Source organism: Panthera tigris, chromosome A3 (genome assembly GCF_018350195.1).
Source record: "Panthera tigris isolate Pti1 chromosome A3, P.tigris_Pti1_mat1.1, whole genome shotgun sequence".
Taxonomy (NCBI): Eukaryota; Metazoa; Chordata; class Mammalia; order Carnivora; family Felidae; genus Panthera; species Panthera tigris.
In genome coordinates this window covers 73,815,393-73,841,725 of record NC_056662.1, presented here as the reverse complement: position 1 = coordinate 73,841,725, position 26,333 = coordinate 73,815,393, and the positions used below count along the sequence as shown (strand labels likewise).

The following is a 26,333-nucleotide window of genomic DNA, read 5'->3' as shown; positions in this document are numbered from 1 at the left end:
GTCATGTGTTGTAACAACTAGATTCATAAATAACATACCCGCTGGGTAAATTAGTTCCTTCATCTTTGTCTTGTTTTTTGTTTTTTTGCAGCATTTATTAAATTTGACTATGTACCATTCACTTTATATTTGTTATCTTGTGTATTATTTACAATACACTATAGATTATATACTGTTTTGGTGTTTTTCAAATGCTGTACTTAATACTCAGAGTAACCTTTGAGGCAACTGTTTAATTTTCATTTCAACATTTTTTTTCTTTTTTTAATGTTTACTTTGAGACAGAAAGTGCATGCACATGAGTTGGGGAGGGGGAGAGAGAAAATCCCAAGCAGGATCTGCACTGTCTGCGCAGAGTCCAACGCAGGGCTTGAGCTCAGGAACCATGAGATCATGACCTAAGCCGAAATCAAGAGTTGGATACCTACCTGAGTGAGCTACCCAGGTGCCCCACATTCCAACAAGCTTTTATTGAGAATCTGTGTACAGGGCACTGTAGATACAGAATCTGATGAGGGAGTAAGATAAACACAGGTTTGGTGCTGGTAAAATCACTGTGGTCGAGGTATGGATGGGGTGCCAAAGGAGAGCAAAGGCATATTCCATTCTAAAGCTTTCCATTGAAGGTGAATCTTGAGGGGTGAGGAGGAGGAGGAATTAGCAAGGAGAAAGAGGTAAGTGCAATTACAGGGAAGTGAGAGAGTGTATTTGAGTAACTACAAATAACTCAATGTGGATGAAGCAAAAGGTGAAATGTGAGTTTAGCATCAAAGGTCAAATGACAATAGGCAGAGTCCAAATCATAAAGATGTTTGTTTTTTTAGTTTTGTATTACTCAATTTTTCTCTGTGGAAGTTGGAGCAAGGTGGTTACATTCCACATCATTCTGCAGATGTTTCTAAAAAAATTTTTTTAATGTTTATTTTTGAGAGACAGAGAGAGCATGAGCAGGGGAGGGGCAAAGAGGAAGGGAGACACAGAATCCGATGGAGGTTCCAGGCTCTGAGCGGTCAGCGCAGAGCCCGACAAGGGGCTCGAACCCACGAACTATGAGATCATGACCTGAGCTGAAGCTGGACGCTTAGCCAACTAAGCCACCCAGGCACCCCTAAAAATGTTCTTTAAGCATCTCTCTCCCTGAAGTTCTATTCCCTGTAGCAGCTGGCTCTGCTCTTCCCTTTCTCTTCCTCAGCTACCTTTTCCCACTCTTCTCCCCACCAACAGAATCTCCTTGCTCATCCTAATCCTTTTTATTTATTTTTTTCAAGTGTTTTTTTTAATTAGGTAAACATTCACATGAATCAGTATTTTAAGAAGTTCAAAATCTCCTTCCCATATGGTTCCATAGCTGCCTAATTCCAGTTCCCAAAGGCCACTTGTGTTACCAATCTTGTATGCATCTGGAGATATTTTACACATAAAATACTGGAGAGTAAGTTGTTAAAAGGTAAAACCAACTATGAAGTATAAAAGTAATAACCAGTTTGCACTAAAAACAGAACCAAAACTGCATGAATAGGAAAAAAATTACAAGGTCAGGTAACATCAGCTGAGATCATGAGATATAATGAAAAGTAACCAGCTGGTTCTTTGTGTAATATAAATTGCACACACCTAGAAGAAAAAGAGTTCAAATTAGGGAAATCATCAAGGCAGGACTATAGGACTGTCTGGTGTGTGGGCTAGGACCGCTAATGGAGACACTGGGTAGACTCAAGAGAGGGAACAAAGACGGCAGGAAGATGGGATGTTTGAATAAATACATAAATCCAAGCGTGCGCGTCTAAGATCTAGGGACACTGCAGACCTGTTTGTTTTTCTCACTCAGCTCCCATTGTAAACAGGTTAGCTTTGGAAGCTTAACAGTGTTGCCTTCTCTCTGCTTCTCTGCCTGCTGATAGAACTGGGAAAGGCTGGTTCTTAGGAGAGGAGTGGGTCCTCTACTCCTTGCCTCAAGCTTTCTTTGTATGTGTGCTCTCTTTGGTACACTGCTAGTCCCTACACAGGTGGGGCTATGTGACTGGTTTTCACCAGCAAAACCTAATATGAAGTGATAACAGGTTATCCACAGACTGAAGTATTTATTTTATTCCAGTGATGCTTACCATTATTCAGAGAGAACCCATGTTTTAACATTTGTTCTCTACTGCCTTCTCTTCGTCCCCTATACAAATTATATCCCCTTTAAGAATAAAGACTTAACCATCGCTGAAGATACTCAAAAGAATATGCCACTGTGGGCAATCTCAAAAACTGTGGGGCAAGAGCCCTATGAATGGAATAGAACTGTAGCTTTCACAGCTCTTCTGTCTTGGGCCCACTTCAATTTATTTAGAGATACTCCCTTTCACAGGGATCACTCAGATACTCAGAATTTGCATTATTGGATGGAATGCCAATTCCTGATAAATCTTGAGAAACAGTGGTAACGTATTCTTATTCCAGATTAAACAAAATTTCAAGACCCTAAATTTACATTTTACACATAAAACCTTAATACTGATTTCAGCTATAGGTTGGTGGGGCTCTGCTTAAGGCTACAGTGTTACTGGCTCTAATCATCTCATTCCCTACACCTTCTATTCCAGCTTCATTCTTATCTCTGCATCTTATTATTCCATCTCTCAAGGTAAACCCATTTTATTATAGGCTGTCATTGCAACATCTGTGTTGAATGTGTCAAATATTTCTTGTGATTAAAAAAAAAATCCTCATAGTTTTTCAAGACTGATAACACAAGTGTACATGTTTTTTTTGATTTTCAAATTTAACAAAATGAGACTATCTGAATAGGTAAATGTGCTTTTCATGAACTCAGACTTCTGACAGAAGTGTTTAATGAGTAGAAATATTCAGTGATCTCTTTATCCCGTTTATATATAAAGTACAGAGGCAGGGCATTGTGTGTGTGTGTGTGTGTGTGTGTGTGTGTGTGTGTGTGTGTGTGTGTGTTCAGCACTGGGACTTGATAGAAAGTTTTGGAAGCTGCTTTCATGGGACAGAACATTTTCCTCCGTATCTTTAGGAGTCACTGAGTTGGTTAGGCTTCACAATACTCTGATGAATTTTAGTTTCTTTGACAAGTTTTGCTGATCTGTTTCAAGCCTTCATTAACCTCTTTTTGTACTCACCAGAAGCTGGGAAATAATGCTAATAATACTGACTGTTTATTATATATAGAGACAGCTTTATTAGGATATAATTTACGTGCCATACAATTTACCCATTTAGAATGTACAATTCGGTGGTTTTTAGTGTATTCACAGTTTTGCAGCCATCACCACAATTTTAGAACATTTTCATCGCCCCCAAAAGAAACCTCAGACCCATTAGCAGTAACTTTCCATTTCTCCCCAAACTCCATAGCCCTAGGCAACCACTAATCTACAGACTTTCTGTCTCTATGGGTTTGCCTATTCTGAGCATTTCATATAAATAGAATATGATGAGTGGTCTTTTGTGACTGCCTTCTTTCACTTACTATGTTTCCAAGGCATATCCATGTTGTAACATGTATCAGTACTTCATTTTTTTAATGGCTGAATAATATTCCATTGTATGTATTAGACCACATTTTGTTCATTCATTGACATATTTTGATTGTTTCCTTTTTGAGGCCATTATGAAAAATGCTGTGGCTATGAACGTTCATATGCAAATTTTTGAATGGACATACAGGTTTTCATTTCTTTTTATTATTTTTTTGTTCTTTATGTTTTTTTTTTAATGTTCTTTATTTTTTTGAGAGACAGAGCACGAGTGGGGAGGGGCAGAGAGACAGACAGACAGACAGAATCTGAAGCAGGCTCCAGGCTCTGAGCTGTAAGTACAAAGCCCAATGTGGAGCTCAAACTCACAAACAATGAAACTGTAACCTGAGCTGAAGTTAGATGCTCAACTGACTGAGCCACCCAGGTGCTCCTCTTTTCTTTTTTTTTTTTTTAAGTTTATTTATTTATTTTGAGAGCAAGAAAGCATGTGCACAAGTGGGAGAGGAGAAGAGATGGGGGGACAGAGGATCTGAAGCAGGCCTCACACTGACAGCAGATAGCATGATGTGGGGCTCAAACTCACAAACCATGAGACCATGACCTGAGCTGAAGTCAGATGCTTAGAGGACTGAGCCACCTAGGCACCACCCAAGTTTTCATTTCTCTTGGTTATATACCTTGGAGTAGAATTGCTGGGCCATATGGCACTTCTGTGTTTAATCTCTTGAGGAATTGCCAGATTATTTCCCAAAGGAGATGTACCATTTTGCATTTCCATTAATACTGTATGAGGGTTATAGTTTCTCCATATCCTCACCAACACTTTTTATTGATCTGTTTTATCATAACCATCCTTGTACATGTGAAGTCATTATCTCATCGTGGTTTTGACCTGCATTTCTCTGGCGGTTTACGGTGTTGAGCATATTTTCATGTATTTACTGGCTATTAGTAGATTTTCTTTGGATAGACTTCAAATCCTTTGCCAATTTAAAAATTAATGTTGTTGGTCTTTCTATTGAGTTGTAAGAATTCTTTACATATTCTAGATACAAGTCCCTTACCAGTTACATGCTTTGCAAATACATTCTTTTATTCTGTGGATTTTCTTTCACTTTCTTGATATCCTTTGAAACATGAAAGTTTTTAATTTTGATAAAGTTCTACTTGTCTGTTTTTGTCTTTTGTCACTTGTGTTTTTGATGTCATATATAAGAAGATGTTGGCTAACCCAAGTTTGAAGATTTACTCCTATGTGTATTCCTAAGAATTTTATGGTTTTAATTTTTACATTTAGGTCTATACTCTGTTTTGAGTTAATTTTTATTTATAGTATGAGGAAAGGAAGGGGTCCAGTTTATTAACTTGTTTGCATATAGATATCCAGTTGTCCCAGTACCATTGGTTGAAATGGCTATTCTTCCCCTCTATTGACTTGTCTTGGCACCATTATCGAACATGAAGGTCTTTGTAGGCAATATTTAAAAATTATATTTTGTCCTGAAAGCATTGGAGAATATTTTAAAGGATTGTAAGTAGGGAAATGATTCAGTGTGTGAGTTAAGAGTCTACTTTTATCAACAAGACAAAGGTTGTAAACTAAGGTTGACAGACTAAGGTTGTAAACGGGAATTAACATTTAGGAATGCAGTTAGCTTCTGCACCCCCAATATACTTTATCTTTCATTCAGATTATTTCTGTGCCTTGGTTTCTATATTTTTCCTTAAGCAGCTCTTAAATTCCCCTAGTACTTTTGATAATAATTGTGAACTCTATCCCTTTTTTGTTTGTTTTTTGCTGGGTGGGAGCCTGTGTGGCTTGGTTCTTCTGTTAGATATTTTAGAGTATTTTATACTAAGCTGGAATTTGTACTGATGACCTAAGTCCTTTTGTATTGAATTTTTATTTTTAAACAGAAAGTTAGAGATATCCTCTGGAAAACTGGCCAGATTTGCAGATGGCTCTGCTGTAGTACAGGTAAAAAGTCCAGATTTTAAAATTTTCATCTTAAAAATGGTTATGGAGACCGGTACTGTCTTTACAGCATCATATAACTTCTTAGAATTGTGGTATTGGAAATTAATGCAGACCATTTCTAGTTTCAGAACCATTCCAGAGAAGTAGGGAGTCAGAAGGCTGGATATATTAAATGACCTTTAAGATGTGTTCCAAACTTAGGGTTCTGTTTTATTCTGTTAATATATTCTGTAATGCTTTTCTAGAGAATGTGATTTTACTTTTTTCTTTTAATAGTAATAATTGAGAAATCTTTATATATAGCCTAAATTTCTTCATAAGAATTAGAAAATATGATTGGATGTGGTTAAGCTATCAGTAAGCCTCTTGTTTTAGTTCTATTGCTTTTGCAAAGCTCAGCAACTGTTATAAAACAGATCATGATCTTGTAGAAAGGATCAAGATTGGACTAGTTGTGATTATTTTCATTATGGTGTCTTGGGATAACTGTTCTCTTGTATTAAACTGGAGCAAGGATTCATTCAGTCACTACTTATATGTTAATGTCTGATTTTTAAGGAATTTGCCAGTGTTGTTGTTTATGTTTAAGTCAGGTGACACTGCAGTGATGGTCACAGCAGTCAGTAAAACAAAACCTTCACCTTCCCAGTTCATGCCTTTGGTGGTAAGTATTTGCTGATTTATTTAAACAGTAATATGGCACTGTAGAATTTGCAATATTTTTGTCTAGTGTCTAGTGAGTGCACAATGTAAACTTTGCACAGTAAAGGATTTTCCTTAGTTGATACTGAGTCATTAAAAGAATTTAGACTGATTCCTTCATAACCAATTCTCGTATTAGTAGTAAGCATACTTCAGAATGCCCAGGTTGACAACAGTGAAGTGCATTAATATTTGATGTTGAATAGCAATGAATTCATTGCTTTCATAGGTTTCCCTTCAGTATGAGTCTGCAAGTATGTTTGGTGAAGAGTAAAGAGTTCTAACTTTAGGAGTTTATGGCTTCCTTCTATTATGAAAAGGGGAATGCAGTTTTATTGAACAGAGTTGATATAAAAAAGGGAATGTTTAATTTGAGTAGAATAAGCCACTCTGGGAAGTAGTGAGGCTACATAGTCCTCTCACTGCTAAGTGGAGGGCTTTTTAAAAATCAATTTACTGAAATACTTGTATCAGCTTTCACTTCCCAAAGACATACAAAACACTAAAAGTAAATAAAATATTCTCCATTCTTAATCTGGACCATATTGTTAGCAACCTCAGGAGAGTTAGTATCTGAACAGTGGTTCTTGGGAAATAGTTGCCATAAAAAGGAGTTAAATGAACTTCATTTTTTTTTTTCATTACTACTGCAGGTTGACTATAGACAGAAGGCTGCTGCAGCAGGTAGAATTCCCACAAACTATCTTAGAAGAGAGATTGGATCTTCTGATAAAGAAATTCTTACAAGTCGAGTAATAGGTAAGATATTAATAGAGACATTAACTCTCTCTGATATGCTTCTGTTAGCCTTTCTTCTATCTATATTCTACAGTTCCCTTAAATGTTCTTCCATTAAGTTAACACTGCCTGAGGTTATTTACTTTCATGTGGGGTCCATGAAAGAAAAAATTTTGTTTATTCACTACTGAATCCTGGGTACTTGGTATACTACCTGGCACAAAATGAGCATTCAGTAAATACAGGTCGATGAAATGAATGAATCTCTGTTGACAATATAAATTCCGTGGCTCATGCCTCTACTGCTCTAGTATTTTTCATTTTCATATTCAGCATAGTAATTCCTGAAAGCATTATATTCAACTACTGAAATGTGCCTGCAATCTTTTAAATCTTTGACATCTTTAAATATTGTGGGATCATTTGAGTTTATAGCTCTTCTACAATAGAAATTGTTAGTTTGTGTATATGTATATGGATTCTTCAGACACAAAATACCTCGAAAGATTTTCTTTTGGTCTGTTATTGGCCTTAAGTCTCTTTCCTCTGCTTATATATGTAACTGATGCCTTTGGAACAGAAATGAAACGTTGCTCCCCAATTTTAGACTTGTGTGCTCCAGCCCTGCTAGTTTTTTGTTATTAGGGCATGGTATAGATTAATTGAAGCACTGACATTTATCCATGACCCTCTCAGTAAGTCAGTCCAAGGGGATTTTTTTTTTTTAACATCTGAACAGCTACCTATATTATTTTCCAGCCTGGTGTTTAATAGAGTGAAAAGGTTGAATTATAAAGCAACTTTTGTCAGTACTATTTACTTTTCTTTTTCTTTTGGCAGATCGTTCAATTAGACCTCTCTTTCCAGCTGGCTACTTTTATGATACACAGGTAGATTCTGTTTTACGTTTGTTTCCAGATTAATCAAAAATTATGTAATGAATCTCTATAATACTACTTAGGCTAAATATTAAAGAACAAAATAAGAATTTTTAGTGATGCTATTTTACATTTTTTTTAAAAAACATACTAATAATTTTAAAAATTAATATTAATCTGATGTCAATTTGAATTGATACCGAATTATGAGTAGGAGTTAGCCAACCTAGGAGTGTGGAGGAAGCATTCTGAGCAGATGGGGGGGGAAGCACAAAAGCTCTGAGGCAGGAAACAGGGTTTAGAGCAAAAGTTTATAGCAATTAAGGAGGTCGGGGACAGATCAGGCTGGGGCCTGAAAGTCAGATTAGTGTCAGAGGCTAGGACAATCACTACAACTAGTTTTTATTACCTATTTTTATTGGGTCCTCTTCTACTTTATTATAATTTTAATATTTTGTGAATATTATTCTCTCTCAGAATAATGACCCATTAATTTACTTTAATTAACTTTTATTTATTTGACAAAAATAAATATGCCTTTGCAAGGATGCCTCAAGAAGTTTTCTCTCTTTTAAGTTGTTTTCTTAAGTATATGACATAGGCGTATTATTGCAGTGTAATAATAAAGTAATTCACTCATTTGTTTTCTTTATGCTTGTTAATAGAAAACAGTATTTTTATGTAATAGAAATAGCTAACATTTACTGAATATTTTCAACATGCCCAGTATTGTAAATGCTTTACAAATAATATTACCTTTAACTTACAGAATATCTTTTAGGGAGGTGCTATTATCTTTCCCTTTTAAATATAAGGAACCTTTTGAGGCTTAAGTAATTTGCCATAGTCAAGCATGTAGTTAAATGATAGCCAGAAATAAGGGTTTAACTATAAAGTCCATATTTTTAACCACATGGTGATCCTTTATTTTAGTTCAAGATGTTAACAAAAATGATAATCCTCCTAAATCAAGTAGATTTTTTTTAAGTGCTTTAAATTTTTCCCCTTGTACCAGGTACTTTGTAATCTGTTAGCAGTAGATGGTGTTAATGAACCTGATGTTCTAGCAATTAATGGTGGTAAGTTTAAAAATCGAGATTAAAATTATCACCTTTTTTTAAAGGTATGAAATAATTTTATTTCAGCTCTTATTTTTTTTCTTTGTTTTTGTTAAGCTTCTGTAGCCCTCTCATTATCAGATATTCCTTGGAATGGACCTATTGGTAAGTTAGGATTTGAAAATAAGAAACATGTTTTTTACTAGTGAGCATGCTATAGCAAGGGCATAGATTTACTGGCTCTGTAAATCTCATAGGGAGTTTAGTTAGATGACCATCTAAGATTCCTTTTTGAGATATTTTCATCCTTGCCTTGAGTTTTATTTCTGATAGCAATAAGTTACAGTGTTAGAGACTTTTATGTTCCTAGATACTTTGACTTCTTAGTTGCCTCCTCTGTTTAAGGACTTTTTGTGGGGGAATAGGAAATTGTTAGAGTACATAGTCTTTCAGGATAAAACATGTTTAGAACTTAATGACTCTTAAAAGTTGTATTCATGCAATATAAAAAAGACTCATCAAGTAAGTAATTTTTGAATATCCTAAATGCCAGATACTAAGGTAAAAACTGAAGGAATAAAGGCAGACTAGGCACAATTCTTGCTTTCAATGTAAGTAGGGGAAACAATTATTTATAAACAGCATTATAGAAGTATAGTAAAAATGGTAAGAAAATGATAGAAAAGGGTGGGTTTAGTCTTGTGAAGTCAGGTTGTCAAGGAGGGCTTTTCAGAGTACTCACCATTAAAGCTGAACCTTAGTAGGATCAGATGGTAAGCATTTGCCTTGGAGAAAGTACAGTCTAGCCCAAGAAAAGAGCATGAGCATAATCACAGAGGTATGGAAGAAATAGTGTATTTGAGCAATTCAGAGTGCTCCAGTGAGGCCAGAAGGTAAGGTGGGGTAGGATGTTCTGTGGGCCTTAAATACCATGGTAGAAATATGGATTTTATTGTAGTCACAATTAAAGATAGGGATTGAAGCTATCACTGAAATAATGTCTTGAAAACTGAGTTTTTATTGCACAACTGCCTGTATTTTGATATATCTTAGGGGCAGTCCGAATAGGAATGATTGATGGAGAGTGTGTTGTTAATCCAACACGGAAAGAAATGTCTTCCAGTACTTTAAATCTAGTGGTTGCTGGAGCACCTAAAAGTCAAATTGGTAAGTAGTTTACTACATTTGTTCCGGATTTTACTTATAAATTCTGGCTCCTTAAAAATGCATTTGTATACTTCTGTGTATTTGGGTTTTGTCAATTAGCCATAAAGATTTTTGTTCTGTTTTATTGCTGCCCTATTGTGGTAGTGCTCTTGCTACATATCAAACAATACCTAGAATTATAGAATGTTGTACAAGTTTAATTGAAATCTACAAAAATTTTTATTTTCCACGACAGTTCTGGTAATTATTTTTAGACTAAAAAGCTAGTCTAAAAATTGAATTTCTAAATCTGGTAGTAAATTGTTTTATTAGTTTAAGTATGTTAATTTAGCTAATTCATCATTCAAAACCTGTTTAATGTCCTCTGAAAAAGAGGTGACCTATTTCTAGTAGGTAGAAAACTAATGAAGAAATGCACTGACCGTAGGTTACCCTCGCTCCTTGTAACAAAAATGTCATAATTGTATGAATGAAAAGTGGCATAGTTCTGTTGAAGGAGAATTGGCTTCCACAGTCAAAATAACCTGTGCTTGAAACCCAACAGCTGCCACACAGTTAACTGTGTAACCTTGGACAAATTAATTAAGGTCTCATATCAGTGTATTCTGTGTGATATTTGATATCTGGGACTTTCTGACATGGGATCTTCTGATGTGGGAATATTTTGATGAAATGTAAACTACTGAGCTTTTATTACCTTTTTGTACAATTAACATATGAAATACCTCATTTCCAGCTTCTTTTGGAATACTGGTCAGTAATGGAGATGGAATCTGGTACTATATGGTAGATAAAACACATATAATAGGAATTGTATGTTATCTACATATTAGAGATTGTGTTGGTAAAATAAATAACAAGTGGGTCCATGACAGTTATAGTGGCTCTATGAAATCTTAAGAAATCTGGATTCCTTTCAGTTTTCTGCCCTGCTATCCTCAAGGTGTGGCCCTTATTTCATGCTTATGAACTGGCTACTGGAGCTCTGACCAACTTAGCTGATTTGTAGGCAAGAGGAAGGAAAAAGGAGGGGAATAACAAAAAGATGTATGCCAACTGAGTAAGTCACCTTCCCTTTCAAGGAGCTTTCCTAGAGCCCCGACATAGCAGTTTTCACCTACATCACACTAGGCAGAACTGTAACACATGACTGCATCCTTGACTATAGGGGAAGCAAGGAAATGTTTTGGATTCTACCTCCAGAAGGTGAGATTCATACTGTAGGGAACTATTACAGTGTAGAGAGAACATTGCAAAGATTTGGGGAAGCCATGAATAACAGATGACTCATATTCTTGAACATCTCAGAAGGGGCCTTGAGCAAAGTGTTGGTTTACTGTCTAAAGTTTACTTGGTCTGAATCTGAAATTTTTTTTGCTTAGAAATAGTGTTACAAGTGAACAAGTAGTGTTCATTACTTAGTAAATTATTTTTTTATAGGGTTGTTGTGAAGATTAGAGTCAGGATTTGTAAAGTACCTAACATAATATCTAGTACCTAGTAGGCATACCGTTCATACCTGCTGTTATCATTCAGACACAGAAATTAACTTGCTTCAAAATTTATATCATATAAATGGTCATATATATAGTCATATATATAGCCTCTACCTACTTTGGACTTTGAACTCTGATTTTATGTAGATGTTGGAGGAATGAACTGGGGATCTTTATTGCATCTATGGCATGCTGTAGAAACCTCACAGGCAACCTTCTACTTTTTCTTCTTACCTCTTGCTCTCTAGATGGATTGCTCTCTTGCAGTCTAGAGACTGAAGAAACCATCAGAAGGTTATCCTGAGTAACTAGGAAACTGAGAGTATTTCAGAAGCAACCTCTTAAAGGATTGGTTTCAGAAATTACCAGCCTCCATTTTATGTCTTTTGCCATCACTGTCTCCATGAAGATATTCAGCCAGTTCTCTACTTTGATAACGATGCACCAGATACACATTTTACTTCATGTTTCATGTGTTAAAGTTAATATTGGGCCCAAGTCATGGAACTTCTGGGATACAAAAATACAGAAAAGTAATTAATTACTGCTATTCCATTATTTAAAAATTTAGTAATCCAAATCTTTAAAGCATGACCTTATAGGGAAAGAATAATTTCTTTGTGCTTTTAGCTGCCAGATGACTTCAGCAGCCATCATTCTACACATTCTGCTTGTGTTCAACTGGTACACTTAATATCACTGATCTTTCTACATGTGCTAGGATATAATTTAGGAAAAAGTATACCAGTAACAATTTTTAAGAAATTTATATCTAGAATTCATAGTTTTAAACTAATCTCAAAAATCTTCAACTGCTGAAAATGGTTAACAGTTTAGAGTAAGCATTTAGACAAGCTATTTTTGTGTAAATTTTTAGCCTCTATGGCAGGTGCTGTCCAGTAGAACTCTGCAATTAAGTAAATGTTTTATATTTGAATATGTGGCAACTAAGCATTTGAAATGTGGCTAGAATGGCTAAGGAACTGGATTTCAAATTTTATATAATTTTAATTTATTTAAATGCAAATAATTATATGGAACTAATAACTGCCATATTGGACAGCACAGGTCTATAGATACAAAACTGTAAGGAATTTTCTTATCAAGTATTTTTTAAAATGAATTGCTTTGAAGTTTAGTGAAAACAAAGTTTGAGGAATATTAATTTTCTTTTTTTTTTTGTTAGGGAGCTTCATCTCATGTTTATTTTACTAAAATCTCACATCGTGCTTGAAATATCCCATCTATTGTTTATTATGTTATTTTTTTTTCAATATGTGAAATTTATTGTCAAATTGGTTTCCATACAACACCCAGTGCTCATCCCAAAAGGTGCCCTCCTCAATACCCATCACCCACCCCCCATCAACCCTCAATTTGTTCTCAGTTTTTAAGAGTCTCTTATGCTTTGGCTCTCTCCCACTCTAACCTCTTTTTTTTTTTTTCCTTCCTCTCCCCCATGGGTTTCTGTTAAGTTTCTCAGGATCCACATAAGAGTGAAAACATATGGTATCTGTCTTTCTCTGTATGGCTTATTTCACTTAGCGTAACACTCTCCAGTTCCATCCACGTTGCTACAAAGGGCCATATTTCATTCTTTCTCATTGCCACGTAGTACTCCATTGTGTATATAAACCACAATTTCTTTATCCATTCATCAGTTGATGGACATTTAGGCTCTTTCCATAATTTGGCTATTGTTGAGAGTGCTGCTATAAACATTGGGGTACAAGTGCCCCTACGCATCAGTACTCCTGTATCCCTTGGGTAAATTCCTAGCAGTGCTATTGCTGGGTCATAGGGTAGGTCTATTTTTAATATTTTGAGGAATCTCCACACTGTTTTCCAGAGCGGCTGCACCAGTTTGCATTCCCACCAACAGTGCAAGAGGGTTCCCGTTTCTCCACATCCTCTCCAGCATCTATAGTCTCCTGATTTATTCATTTTGGCCACTCTGACTGGCGTGAGGTGATATCTGAGTGTGGTTTTGATTTGTATTTCCCTGATGAGGACTGACGTTGAGCATCTTTTCATGTGCCTGTTGGCCATCCGGATGTCTTCTTTAGAGAAGTGTCTATTCATGTTTTCTGCCCATTTCTTCACTGGGTTTTGTTTTTCGGGTGTGGAGTTTGGTGAGCTCTTTATAGATTTTGGATACTAGCCCTTTGTCTGATATGTCATTTGCAAATATCTTTTCCCATTCCGTTGGTTGCCTTTAGTTTTGTTGGTGGTTTCCTTTGCTGTGCAGAAGCTTTTTATCTTCATAAGGCCCCAGTAGTTCATTTTTGCTTTTAATTCCCTTGCCTTGGGGGATGTGTCAAGTAAGAAATTGCTACGGCTGAGGTCAGAGAGGTCTTTTCCTACTTTCTCCTCTAGGGTTTTGATGGTTTCCTGTCTCACATTCAGGTCCTTTATCCATTTTGAGTTTATTTTTGTGAATGGTGTGAGAAAGTGGTCTAGTTTCAACCTTCTGCATGTTGCTGTCCAGTTCTCCCAGCACCATTTGTTGAAGAGACTGTCTTTTTTCCATTGGATGTTCTTTCCTGCTTTGTCAAAGACTAGTTGGCCATACGTTTCTGGGGTTTCTATTCTATTCCATTGGTCTGTTTGTGTGTTTTTGTGCCATTAATTTTCTTTATTATATTCTTTCATATTGTTTTAAATGAATTTATTGAGGTATAATTTACATTTGTCAAATACATTTTTAAAAATCTTCAGTTCAGGGGCACCTGGCTTGCTCAGTCGGTTAAGCGTCTGACTTTGGCTCAGGTCATAATCTTGTGGTTTGTGGGTTCGAGCCCTATGTTGGGCTCTGTGCTGACACCCCAGCACCTGGAGTCTGCTTGAGATTCTGTATCAACCTTTCTCTCTGCCCCTTCCCTGCTCATGCTCTGTCTCTCTCTGTCTCTCAAAAATAAATGTTAAAAAAAAAAACCTTCAGTTCAAATTAATCTGAAAAGTGAGAGAGGATGTCATGGGAATACTGATGAGAAGAAGAATATAACCATTTCAGCGTCATGGTGACAGAAAAGCTGCTTCATATCTCAAGGGAAGTATTGAAACTTTACCTTGCTTTACCCTCCCCCATTTGTAATATAATGTTTTAATATTCCTCTACATTTAGAACCACAACAGGCTGTTACAATTTTTTCTTTTGCTTCAGCCATCAAACATAATTTAGAAAACTCAAGAGGAGAAAGAAAGTGTATTTACCTACATTTTTGCTTAACAGGTACTTTTCTTCCTGGTATTCCATGGTTTCTTTATTGTTTCTGTTTAGAGAACTTCTGTTAGCCATTCTTTTAGGGGAGGGCTGCCAGTGACAAATTATCTTAGTTCTCCTTCATTTAAGAGTATCAGTTCATTCTTAAATATTCATTCCTTCATTTATTTATTTCATAAATATTTTCACTGGGTATGGGATCCCCAGGTTCTTTTCTTTCAGCACCTAAAAAATATTATGCCACTTCCTTCTGGCCTCCATGGTTTCTAATGATAAATCTAGTGTTATTTGAATTGCTTTTCCCATACGGGTAAGGTGTTGTTTTTCTCTGGCTGGTTTCAAGATTTTTTTTCTTTGTCTTTGATTTTTAGAAGTTTAATTATGATATGTTTTTCTTTGGGTTACCCTATGTAGGGTTTACTCAGCTTCTCGAATCTGTAGGTTTATGTCACTGCCAAATCTGGGGACTTTCCAGCTATTATTTTTCCAGTACTTTTCAGCCTGCCATCTTTAGCCTCTCTTTCCAGATTTCAGATGACACAAATGTTAGGGTTTTTTTGTTTTGTTTTTATTTTTTTTAATTTTATTTTTTATTGTTTAAAATTTACATCCAGTTAGCAGATAGTGCAACAATGATTTCAGGAGTAGATTCTTTAGTGCCCCTTACCCATTTAGCCCATTCCCCTCCCACAACCCCTCCAGTAACCCTGTTTCTTCTCCATATTTATGAGTCTCTTCTGTTTTGTCCCCCTCCCTGTTTTTATATTATTTTTGTTTCCCTTCCCTTATGTTCATCTGTTTTGTCTCAAAGTCCTCATATGAGTGAAGTCATATGATTTTTGTCTTTCTATCACTGACTAATTTCACTTAGCATAATATGCTCCAGTTCCATCCACGTAGTTGCAAATGGCAAGATTTCATTCTTTTTTGATTGCTGAGTAATACTCCATTGTATGCATATATATATATATATATATATACACACACACACACACCACATCTTCTTTTTCCATTCATCCATCGATGGACATTTGGGCTCTTTCCATACTTTGGCTACGGTTGATAGTGCTGCTATAAACATGGGGGTGTATGTGTCCCTTTGAAACAGCACACCTGTATCCCTTGGATAAATGCCTAGTAGTGCAATTGCTGGGTCGTAGGGTAGTTCTGTTTTTAGTTTTTTGAGGAACCTTCATACTGTTTTCCAGGGTGGCTGCACCAGCTTGTATTCCCAACAAATGTTAGGTTTTTAACGTTTTAGTTTCACAGGTCTCCTTCAACTGACTGATGGAATTCCAACATACAAAGCACATAAGATTTTTTTTCATTCTAGATTATAACTAGAAGCATTACAAGTGACCTTAATGACAACATGATGTAATTAAACATATTAGATGTGATAATTACTATCATATCTTTGCATTACAGGATCTTTGACTTGGTACAAATGGAGAAGTGCCAGGAATGACACACAAGCAGGCCAGAGTCTGTCAGCCTAGCAGAAACCAAAGCCAAACCTGAATAGCAGATTTTAGCTAGATACCATGCTAGAAGCACTGCTTGGGGTTTCTTCTGCTTTACACAGGAGTTTTAATATTACAAAACCATAAACACCCTTTTTATGGTAATAGCTACTGTCCTCTAGTTGGCTTACTTGAAACAGTATCACTTCAAAAGATTTCGCCCCACCTGTGCAAGCAGTAGACAATGTGACAATGACAAAATTAAGTAGGAAGTCACAGCAAATAATTGTTAAACAGGAAACATTATTGGATATCTACTATGCTGTTGTTTTTAAATTTCATTTTAACTATATATTAAAAGTAAATGCAGCTGTATGCTTTAAAAAGTGGAATTTTATGGTATTTGAATTATAGCTCAGAACTTATTTAAAAAATAAGTATGCATAATTCGTTTCACTTGTTATGAGAAGTCCCTTATTAAATTAAAGAAAAATGTAAACCTAATTTCAGATATTAAGTTTTCTTTATTTATTGCTGTTTACATTTTGGAAGTATGTTGATTTTAAGGGAAGAAATTTAAAAAGTAGATATACTATTAATAAAATTGATCTGTAGTATTTATGTCATGTATACATGTATGTATACATGTCATATACATGCATGTCATGTGTAGCACTGACAAGGCTATACTGGTAAAACGTTCAATGACAATCTTTTTTTTTTCCCCTTTAAATAGTTATGATGGAAGCCTCTGCAGAGAACATTTTACAACAGGACTTTTGCCATGCTATTAAAGTGGGGGTAAAATATACCCAACAAATAATTCAGGGCATCCAGCAGTTGGTAAAAGAAATTGGTGTTACCAAGAGGACACCTCAGAAGTTATTTACCCCTTCACCAGAGATTGTGGAACACACTCATAAGTAAGAATATCTGTACAAAAGAAAATTTGAAATTGTTATCAGATTTAATTTCCTCTCAGAAAAAAACTTCCCATGGAAGCATTGTCCATGCATTACTAACATGGTACCCTTCTATTTTAAAAGTGAGTGCCAGGGGCACCTGAGTGCCTTAGTCAGTTGAGTGTCTAACTCTTGATTTCAGCTCAGGTCATGATTCTCAGGGTTGTGGGATTGAACCCTATGTCAGGCTCCATGCTTTGCTTAAGATTCTCTCTCTCCCTCCCTCTGCCCCTCTCCCCAACTTGTGTACTCTTACCCACCCACCCCCCCCCCCCAAAATTAAGAGTGCCATAAGTATCAGTCATTAATGCCTTAAAAAGGATAAACCCACTTCCCTCTTCAAGGGCCTAAGCTTGAATCCCAAATGCAAGGGGGAGGGAATTTATTGGTTAAGATTCATATAATCCACATAACTCTGTGTCAAAAAGTAAAAAGAAAGTATAGGATATCTATCCAAGGAAACTGCTGAGGTTCTTGAAAAGAAATCAAGTTTGAAAAAAAAAAAAAAAAGTATGACCACCTCTTTATGCCCAGTGCTTACAGCAGTGCCGGTACATAGGCAAGCACTCAGTAAATATAAATGAAATCACCAGAAAAAGTATTTCATTTTACTTCAAATAAATTGAAAAAGTTAATATTTCCATTAGTATCAATCTCATAGCCATCAGTGAGAGAGTAAAGAGATGTAAACTGTTCCCAACAAAACAGTTGCCTGCAATAACAGCCAACGTAGACAGAATAGAAAAAAAGCAAGAAGTTAAAAGAGAGTGTTTCGGGAGAGAGACTTTGTGTGTAAGAAAAAATCTAAGTTGAAATAAATTGAACAATTAAGAAAAAGGGAGGGCATAGCACCATGTGTGAGTGATTTCCCTGACAGGTAGGGAGAAAGAAATTTGTGTATCATAAACAGTAAACAGATGAGCTGTGTTAAAAAATAATAAATATATATTTTTAAATTCTCTATGAAATGCTTATTAAGTATTTTAGCTTACTATTAAATATTTGTTTTGTTTATAATAGACACTGCCTCATGTTTCTAAGTATTTTTATTCTGACATTTATTTTGTGCTTCAAATAGACTCGCCATGGAAAGACTCTACGCGGTTTTTACTGATTATGAACATGATAAAGTAGGTATACCCGAAATTTGTCTTATTGTTCTGGGAATTCTTTTTTGTCATAATTCACATAATCTTATTTATGAATGTTAGTCCTATTTTTATTAAAAATCTCTAAACAGCTAAGTAAATAGAAGCATAGCAATTTTGCTTCTCCATTCTCCTTTTGTTAATGCAAATTTTAGGGAAGTGTGCAAATATATTTGACTGAATTAAACAGCTAATAGCTCTTGTAAATCAATAACCAGCTCTAATCTTTTGAAGAATATCAGTAGAAAAATCTGAGTACTATTGCATTGTGTTAATTGTATAATAATGTAAAAATAGAAATGGTAAATATTGCCATGTATACTGAATTTCATCTTTCTTTTAGATTTCCAGAGATGAAGCTATTAACAAGATAAGATTAGATACAGAGGAACAACTAAAAGGTAAATTTTGTTTTTTTAATTTAAGAAAATATTTAAAGGAAATAGGTTTTTTAAATTTCAATTTACTCTAAGACTTCAAAGAATCAGTTATTCTCATTGTTCCTTAGTTTTATGTTCAGGATACCTAAACTTACCTTAAACTTACTTTAAACTTAGGATAATGCTGCATCCCAAGGGTACTGTTAAATTAACTTCTGTGAATGTGGTCAGCACTGTACCTGATACAGAGTGATCACCAGTAAATGTTGAATGTGAAATGCTCCCAATCTCTTCTGGATCAGGTTCTTAACCTCTATGATAGGAAATTTTGTATCCTGTCATTTGAACATCTGAAAAATATTCTTTAAAATTCCTGACTTTTTAGTCTGTGAAATTATAATACTGATAATATCTGGTTTATAGGGATTAAATAGGTAAATCATTTGCATTTGTGCCTGCCACATACCAACTGTCCGAAAAATGTTAACTGACACTTATTAATATGTAGGATTGTAAAATTTAGATTTTAGAGAATTTAGCTCTCCAGAAATTATTAAGCAAAGGATCTTATTATATTAATATCAATCACAAACTGAATGTATACCAAGAATGACATATACTTATTAATTTTTCGGTTAAGAGATAAATGTCCTCTCTCCTATCTTATTTTTAAGATTATAACTCTGCTGTTAGTATTGATACTAAGGCCATTGCCTGTAATTGCCATTGAAAATGTATAGTCTTTTCTCATTACGTTTCATCCTATGTGTTAAAAATGAGCTGTATAACACCTGTTGCCTTATTTAAACAGAAAAGTGATTTTGTGTTAATATTATATGTAGTAGAATATCTTGAGGACATTTTGAGTTCATAGGATAATATTTTAAATATTTAATTACCAATTATTTTCTTTTCCAAGTGCAAGTCAGAGCATAAAAGTTCATACTAAAGTGTATAAAATTATTCTTGCCTGATGAAGGTACAGTTTTTAATATATCTCTCTGTGTCCATTTCTTAGTTCTGGTTAAAGTTATAATTAAGAAACCAAATGCCTTAAAGAACAGTGTCACAGCTGTGTCAGTCACTATGTGATCTCAGGCAATTTACTTCTTTAAGCTGATTTTTCTTTAGAATGGTGATAATAATAGAATATACCTCATAAGTTGTTTCAAAGACTAAAGACTTTAATATATATATCACACACACACACACACACATATATGTATATATATATAGTACATGGATCATGAAAGAATTTGATAAATGTTAACTAAAAAGATTTGTAACTATAGATTTGTAACATAAAGAAAATTATTTCTCTTTGCAGACTAAGATACAAGTTCCTAAGGTAAAACAGTGAAGGTGATTAGTCTTAAAGAGTGTCATTCAGACCTTTTCATAATATGGCTGGATTTGTTATTAATGTAATACAATAGAGAGCTAATTACAAAGCACTGTTTTTCTTGTAGAAAGCAGACTGAGTTCTCAATAACAATACATTTGAGGTATAATACTTGCGTCTCTCCTACTTCAGAATATTTGATTCATCTACTTTGTTTGCCTGGGGACAAAATGTTCAGCTTCACCTCCCCCTTGGTTTACTCCCACAGTTAACTGATTTGATACTATGAATTGAAGAGAAATCTTATCTTCCAAAAGGAGAAAACCTCTGTTTTGATTTGTATTTCTTCTACAGAAAAGTTTCCAGAGGCTGATACATATGAAATAATAGAATCCTTCAATGTTGTTGCAAAGGAGGTTTTTAGAAGTATTATCTTGAATGAATACAAAAGGTAAATATATCTTTTTTTTTTAATTTATTTTATTTTTATTTTGAGAGAGACAGAGAACATGAGCGGGGAAGGGGGCAGAGAGAGAGGGAGAGAGAAAATCCCAAGCAGGTTCCACACTATCAGCACAGAGCCCGACACAGGGCTCAAACTCGGTCAACCATGAGATCATGACCTAAGCCAAGCTCAATAGGATGCTTAACTGACTGAGCCACCCAGGTGCCCCAATATATCTTTTTTTGATGGAACTGAATGAAATATGTGCTGTCTCTATAAGGTGCTTTGAAAGTGACAACTTGTTCAAGGAACTGTTCTTTTTTTTTTTTTTTTTTCTTTTTTTTTTAAAGTTCTTAAAGTTCCATAGGTGATATGACACAATTGGGATTGAGAACTTTCTGGTAGGAATAAAGAGATAATAGGTGATATTTATGATTTTGAACACTGCTTTACATACTTATTCCTTTATTACTGTAGGTGTGATGGTCGAGATTTGACTTCACTTAGGAATATAAATTGTGAGGTAGATATGTTTAAAATTCTTCATGGATCAGCATTATTTCAGAGGGGACAAACACAGGTAATATATGTGAAAAGCTGTAATTATTTGCTAACTCAGGATTGCTTAATTAGATCTAATAGAAGTACATTATGTAGACACTATAGATTTTAATCTTATGGAATGTGTTAATACCTGATTTTTTAAAAATATTTTTAATGGCTTTTGAGGTATAATTGCCATCTACAAAACTGCACATATTTAAAGTGTATGTTTAATAGGTTTTCAGGTGTATACAACTGAGAAACTGTCCCCAAAGTTAAGATAATGAACATATCACCCCTGCAAAGTTTCCTCCTGCCTCTCTATAATCCCTTCTTCCTGCTCCCCTCCCTTTCCTCGGGCAACTGTTGATGTGCCTTTGTCTCTGTAAATTGGTTTGCATTTTCTAGAATTACCTGGTATCTCTATCATATTTTTCTTTTAATTTTCATGCACAGAATGGAATCACCCATGCTCTTCAGTTATGGCATATTGTCATTTTTGGTCTATTCAAGGCCCTCATTTGTTTTCTCTATTTAGCTTATACCTCAGTCCTATTCTTTTCCTTTACTTAGGCACCCATTGTCTTATATTTAACATATAGGTGTATCCATTGTTTTGTGTATGGTATTTGCTTTATACTCCCTCCCTCTTCTTATATTAATCACTACTTTAATTTTGCCAGTTTAATTGGTACAAACTGTGGTATGTCCTTGCTTTCATTTGTATTTCCCTATGAGTCTAAGCATCTCTTTATATAAATAGCCTATCAGTGTGGTCACTGCATAAATCATACCCTGGAGGGCTGCACACCCTCCAGGACATTCTTTTCACTTAGATAGTGGTCCCTGAACTTAAGCAACGTGCTCGTCCTGGTTCAGGTTTGCTCTTTTGTGAATTATCTGGTCATATCCTTTGGCCAGTTTTTTTTCTTTTTTCTTTTTTTTACTGTGGTTTATTTTTTTCTTCCTATTTTCTAATGATTTCTTATATTAATCCTTTTTAGTAACCAGAATTTGTATATATCCTCTCCCTTTTTGTCATAAGCCTTTTAGCTTTGTGAAGAGTGAACCTGAAATCTTTAGTTTTGATGTAGATAATCCTTCCCCTTTTTTATTTTGTGATTTGTGTTTTTAAAGTCTTATTTAAGAAATCTTTCCTTACCCTCCTAGTCACAAAATTGTGCACCTAATTTTTCTGTTAACTTTCTGGTTGTAGCTATCAAATTTAGACCATTAATCTATCTTGGAGTTTACTCTTACATACGGTGTGAGGTGGAAACCTCCAGAGTGAACCAATTTTACAACTTATTTACTAATAATTCATTTTTCCTGTTGACTTATAATGTTGATATATTCTGAGCTTATAAATATATTTTTGAACTATATTCTGTTCTGTGAATTTCCTTGGCCAGTGTCAAACTGTTTTAGTTATTATGGTTTAAAGTTTGTCTTAATATATGAGGAGCAAATGCTCCTTTTTTTAATTGTTTTATTTTTTTTTAATGTTTATTTTTGAGAGAGAGCGCGGGGGAGGGGCAGAGAGAGAGGGAGACACAGAATCAGAAGCATGCTCCAGGCTCTCAGCTGTCAGCATAGAGCCCAAAACAGGGCTCGAACCCATGAACCACGAGATCATGACCTGACCTGAGGTCAGATGCTTAGCCTACTGAGCCACCCAGGCACCCAGCAAATCCTCCCTTTTTATTCTCCTCTGCCCTTCAAAATTGTTTTAGCTATTCTGGTGCATTTGTTCGTTCATTTGAATTTCAGTGTTAAATTACATTCTTGGGGGGAAAAAAAAAGGTCCTTAGATTTGAATTGGTATTGTGCTAAATTTATAAATTAATTTGACAGAGAAATGATATTTTTACAATTTAAATCACAGTCTTTACAATAAATAGCCTCACTCTTGATTCAGGTTTTCTTTTATGCCTTTTAATAAAAGTTTAAAAATAACTCAATTAAGATATCCTGCATACTTTTGTTAGTAATTTTGACAGTCTCAGCCTTTTAACTGGAGTGTTTAGTCCATTGATGTTTGGTTTTAATTACTGATTTGATTGAATTTAGCCTGTCATTTTATTATTTATTTCTGATTGCCCCCTCTTTTTTTCTATTCTTCCTTCTTTTTGGATTAACTGCTTATTTTTTTAGAATTCCATTTTAATATGTCTCTTTGCTTTTTAGCTATATCTTTACATTATTAGTGGTGACTATTGAGAATATGGTATATATCATTAACTTTTCATTTTAGAGTTAATTTTGTACTATTTCACACATTATGCTGTAGTTGTCTCATGAGTAACATCTACATGTTATAAAGCCCACAAGGCAATATTACAACTTGAATTTTAAACAATCATGTATTTTAAGAAGGTAAGTGGCAAAGATAGTCTTTTATATTGACCTACATATATAATTTCTGATGCTTCGTATTTCTTCCTGAAGATCTAAGTTTCCATCTAGTATTGTTTACCTTCAATCTAACAAGACTTCCTTTGCTATTGTCCTATGGGTCTTCTGACAACAAATTCTTATATTTCATTTATCTGAAGATATCTTTATTTTGCCTTTACATACAAAGAATGTTTTTGCAAGGTATAGATTCTAAGTTGATGGTTTTTTTTCTTTTAGCACTTAAAAAATGTTCCACTGTTTATTTTTTCTCCTAATAAAAAGTCAAGATGCATTCAAATCATTGTTCCAATTGTCTTCGTCTTGGTGCTTTCCAGATTTTCTTTTTGTCTTGGTTTTCAACAATATAACTATAAAAAGTGTAGTTTTCTTTGTATTTATATACTAAGGGTTTCCTGAGCTTGAACCTGTAAATCTGTATTGTTAATGAAACTTCAAATACTTTTCTACCTTATTCTCTCTTATCTCTCCTTATGGGATTGTAAGTATATATGTTAGTCCTTTTGAAATAGTCCCACACCCCTTCTTTGTTCTTTAGATTTGGCAATTTCTATTAATCCATCAACATGTTTATTGACTCTTGTCATCTCGTTTGCATTATAAGATAATGTGTCTTTCAGTTTTAGAATTTCTATTGGTTCTTTTTTATGTCCTTAAGTATAATTATAAGAGCTATTAAAGATCCTTGTTTGTTAATCCAGGATCTCAATTAGCTTGGGGCAATCTCTATTCATTGTCTTTTCTCTGAAGAATGATTCCCATTTCTTATTTTTTTGTACATTGTATCTCGGATGTTGTGAATGATGTGCTGTAGAGTTTGGACTACATTGTGTCCCTCTAAATGAGACTGGATTTTTTTTAAGTAGGCAGTTTTATTGGCTAGACCTTTATTGAGGCTTCCTATATGGTCAAATATACCTTCCTCTTCCTGTCCTCCCCCAGCACTTTTAGTACAATGCTTTACATAGTAGTCTGTGATGTTACACCTTTGCATTATTGAGATTTACACATAACTCTAATATTTATAAAATGAATAAATGTTTACTGTGTTAAGTAGCATGACAAGCTTTGTATAGAATTTGTCCCATTTCTTTAATAGCTAATTGGGTTCTTCAGATACTTTATTTTCTTCTCATTGTGAGTAAATTAAAGCCTGACAATTTTTTTCTTATTATTTTAGGTACTTTGTACTGTTACGTTTGATTCATTAGAATCCAGTATTAAGTCAGACCGAATTATAACAGCCATAAAGTAAGTTAAGTTTTTTGGTAAATTATAAGTATGTTGGTATGTTCTAAAACATACATTTGGTATGTTCTAAAACATACGTTTGATATGTCTTGAAGTTGTGGTCTTACAGCATATAATTGAAGCTCATAGTATATTATTCATTACTATTATTTATGGGTTTTTTTTGAGAGAGAGAGCGCAAGCAGGGGAGGGGCAGAAAGAGAGAGAGAGAGGGAGGGAGGGAGAGAATCTTAAGCAGGCTCCACGCCCAGTGCAGAGCGCAACATGGGGCTCCATCTCACAGCAGTGAGATCATGACCTGAGCCAGAATCAAGAGTTGGATGCTTAACTGACTGAGCCACCCAGGCTCCCCTCATTATTACTTTTTTAAACCTATATATCTGTACTTTATTTTTCTGTTTACTTAATAGTGATTTTAAGGTATTTTTAACATGGGTACATTTATTCTCTGTCTCTAGAACCATTTTTCAGGAGGAGATATAGGTAGGTTTTTCTATTACAAACCAGAGAGCAAATAAATAAGCAAGAGTCCCAGTTGCTAAAAAGAATCTGGAGGCTGTTAATAAGTAAAAAAAGCTTTATCTAATCCCAAGCCACGTTGGAATTTGTGTTCAGAAATACTTGGCTCTCCTCTTTTCCTAAAAAGTCAGCAATAATATCTTGTTGATCAATTTTAGATGATGAGAATCTGTGTTACAGTCCTCACCAGCGTTACTGCATCAGTCCTGGGACTCATAGCCACAGTTCTTTTCTTTCCTCAGTGCCTAACAGCATTGCTTCCCTTTCCCTTGGTAAGGGTCTCAGAAGACCACAAGACTGTCTCACTCTTCTTATGAGGATAATCCCCAGTATTTTCAGGATAGCATTGCTAATTGTTTTTCAGTTTTCTGATAAAATTGACAATGCAGCTGTGTGTATAAGGTGAGATTGTTCATTGTAATCATAATCCTTTGCGGAGGGGAGCTTTTATACTTTGTATTTTAAATTACCATCTGAGCCCCAATTTGGTTGCCCTGCCCTTTTTCACTTTGACTCCTTTCCCTTCTAGGAGGCAACACAGCTTCATAAGAAAGAGCACTGTGTTTGGCCAGGGCACTTCTTTATGTTCTAGTCTTAGGTCTGTAACCTATGTTAGTGAGAGGGCACACATCAGTCAGCCATGCTGGTTTTTGGTTTCTTCATACTTGTAAAATGCAGGTGCTGCGCTAATGATCCATATCCTTCTCTCTAGCCCCCCAAATCTGTTATTCCTTTAGTCTTCTAGAGTCAGGTTTTTATATTTCTTTTCCCAAGACTGTGGCTTATGATTATGCAGATTTAGCCCTAATCCAGGACTTTTTAAATACTCAGCGGAGAGAGGTATTTTTTGTAATTAAACATCCACCCAAAGGGGACACTATTTGAGCTAAGACCCTATATATGCTAGTCTTTTCTTCAGTTAAAGATAAATCTGGTTTCCTACTTCAGGAATTGTGTTTCTTCTCATCCTTATTTCCCCCCATTGTTCTAGACAGAGTCATAACAGTTCTCATTTCAAACCCTGAAAAAATCTTTGCCTCTCTAATCTCCTGATTGCTCTCCCATATATCATTTCAGTTATTGGTCTTCATTTCACATGTTGACTGGGAGAAAGATCATAATTCTGAGATTAAA

The 26,333-nt window shown here is 35.0% G+C and overlaps 1 protein-coding gene across 4 annotated transcripts in view; it reads left to right on the top strand.

Annotated features, from left to right (window-relative positions):
• PNPT1 (polyribonucleotide nucleotidyltransferase 1) overlaps nucleotides 1-26,333 on the top strand; it is a 48,528-nt gene that overhangs the window by 1,710 nt on the left and 20,485 nt on the right. The window contains exons 2-14 of one of the 4 annotated variants that reach the window (XM_007075384.3): nucleotides 5,409-5,469; nucleotides 6,059-6,133; nucleotides 6,825-6,930; nucleotides 7,750-7,799; nucleotides 8,803-8,866; nucleotides 8,963-9,010; nucleotides 9,899-10,012; nucleotides 16,931-17,117; nucleotides 18,235-18,286; nucleotides 18,648-18,705; nucleotides 20,381-20,477; nucleotides 20,949-21,051; nucleotides 24,610-24,680. In XM_007075384.3, the coding sequence (XP_007075446.1) occupies nucleotides 5,409-5,469; nucleotides 6,059-6,133; nucleotides 6,825-6,930; nucleotides 7,750-7,799; nucleotides 8,803-8,866; nucleotides 8,963-9,010; nucleotides 9,899-10,012; nucleotides 16,931-17,117; nucleotides 18,235-18,286; nucleotides 18,648-18,705; nucleotides 20,381-20,477; nucleotides 20,949-21,051; nucleotides 24,610-24,680 (1,086 nt within the window). Of the gene's footprint in view, nucleotides 1-5,408; nucleotides 5,470-6,027; nucleotides 6,134-6,824; nucleotides 6,931-7,749; nucleotides 7,800-8,802; nucleotides 8,867-8,962; nucleotides 9,011-9,898; nucleotides 10,013-16,930; nucleotides 17,118-18,234; nucleotides 18,287-18,647; nucleotides 18,706-20,380; nucleotides 20,478-20,948; nucleotides 21,052-24,609; nucleotides 24,681-26,333 lie in introns of those variants that run through there. The other 3 variants (XM_007075385.3, XM_042981424.1, XM_042981423.1) reach the window with 3 other exon arrangements.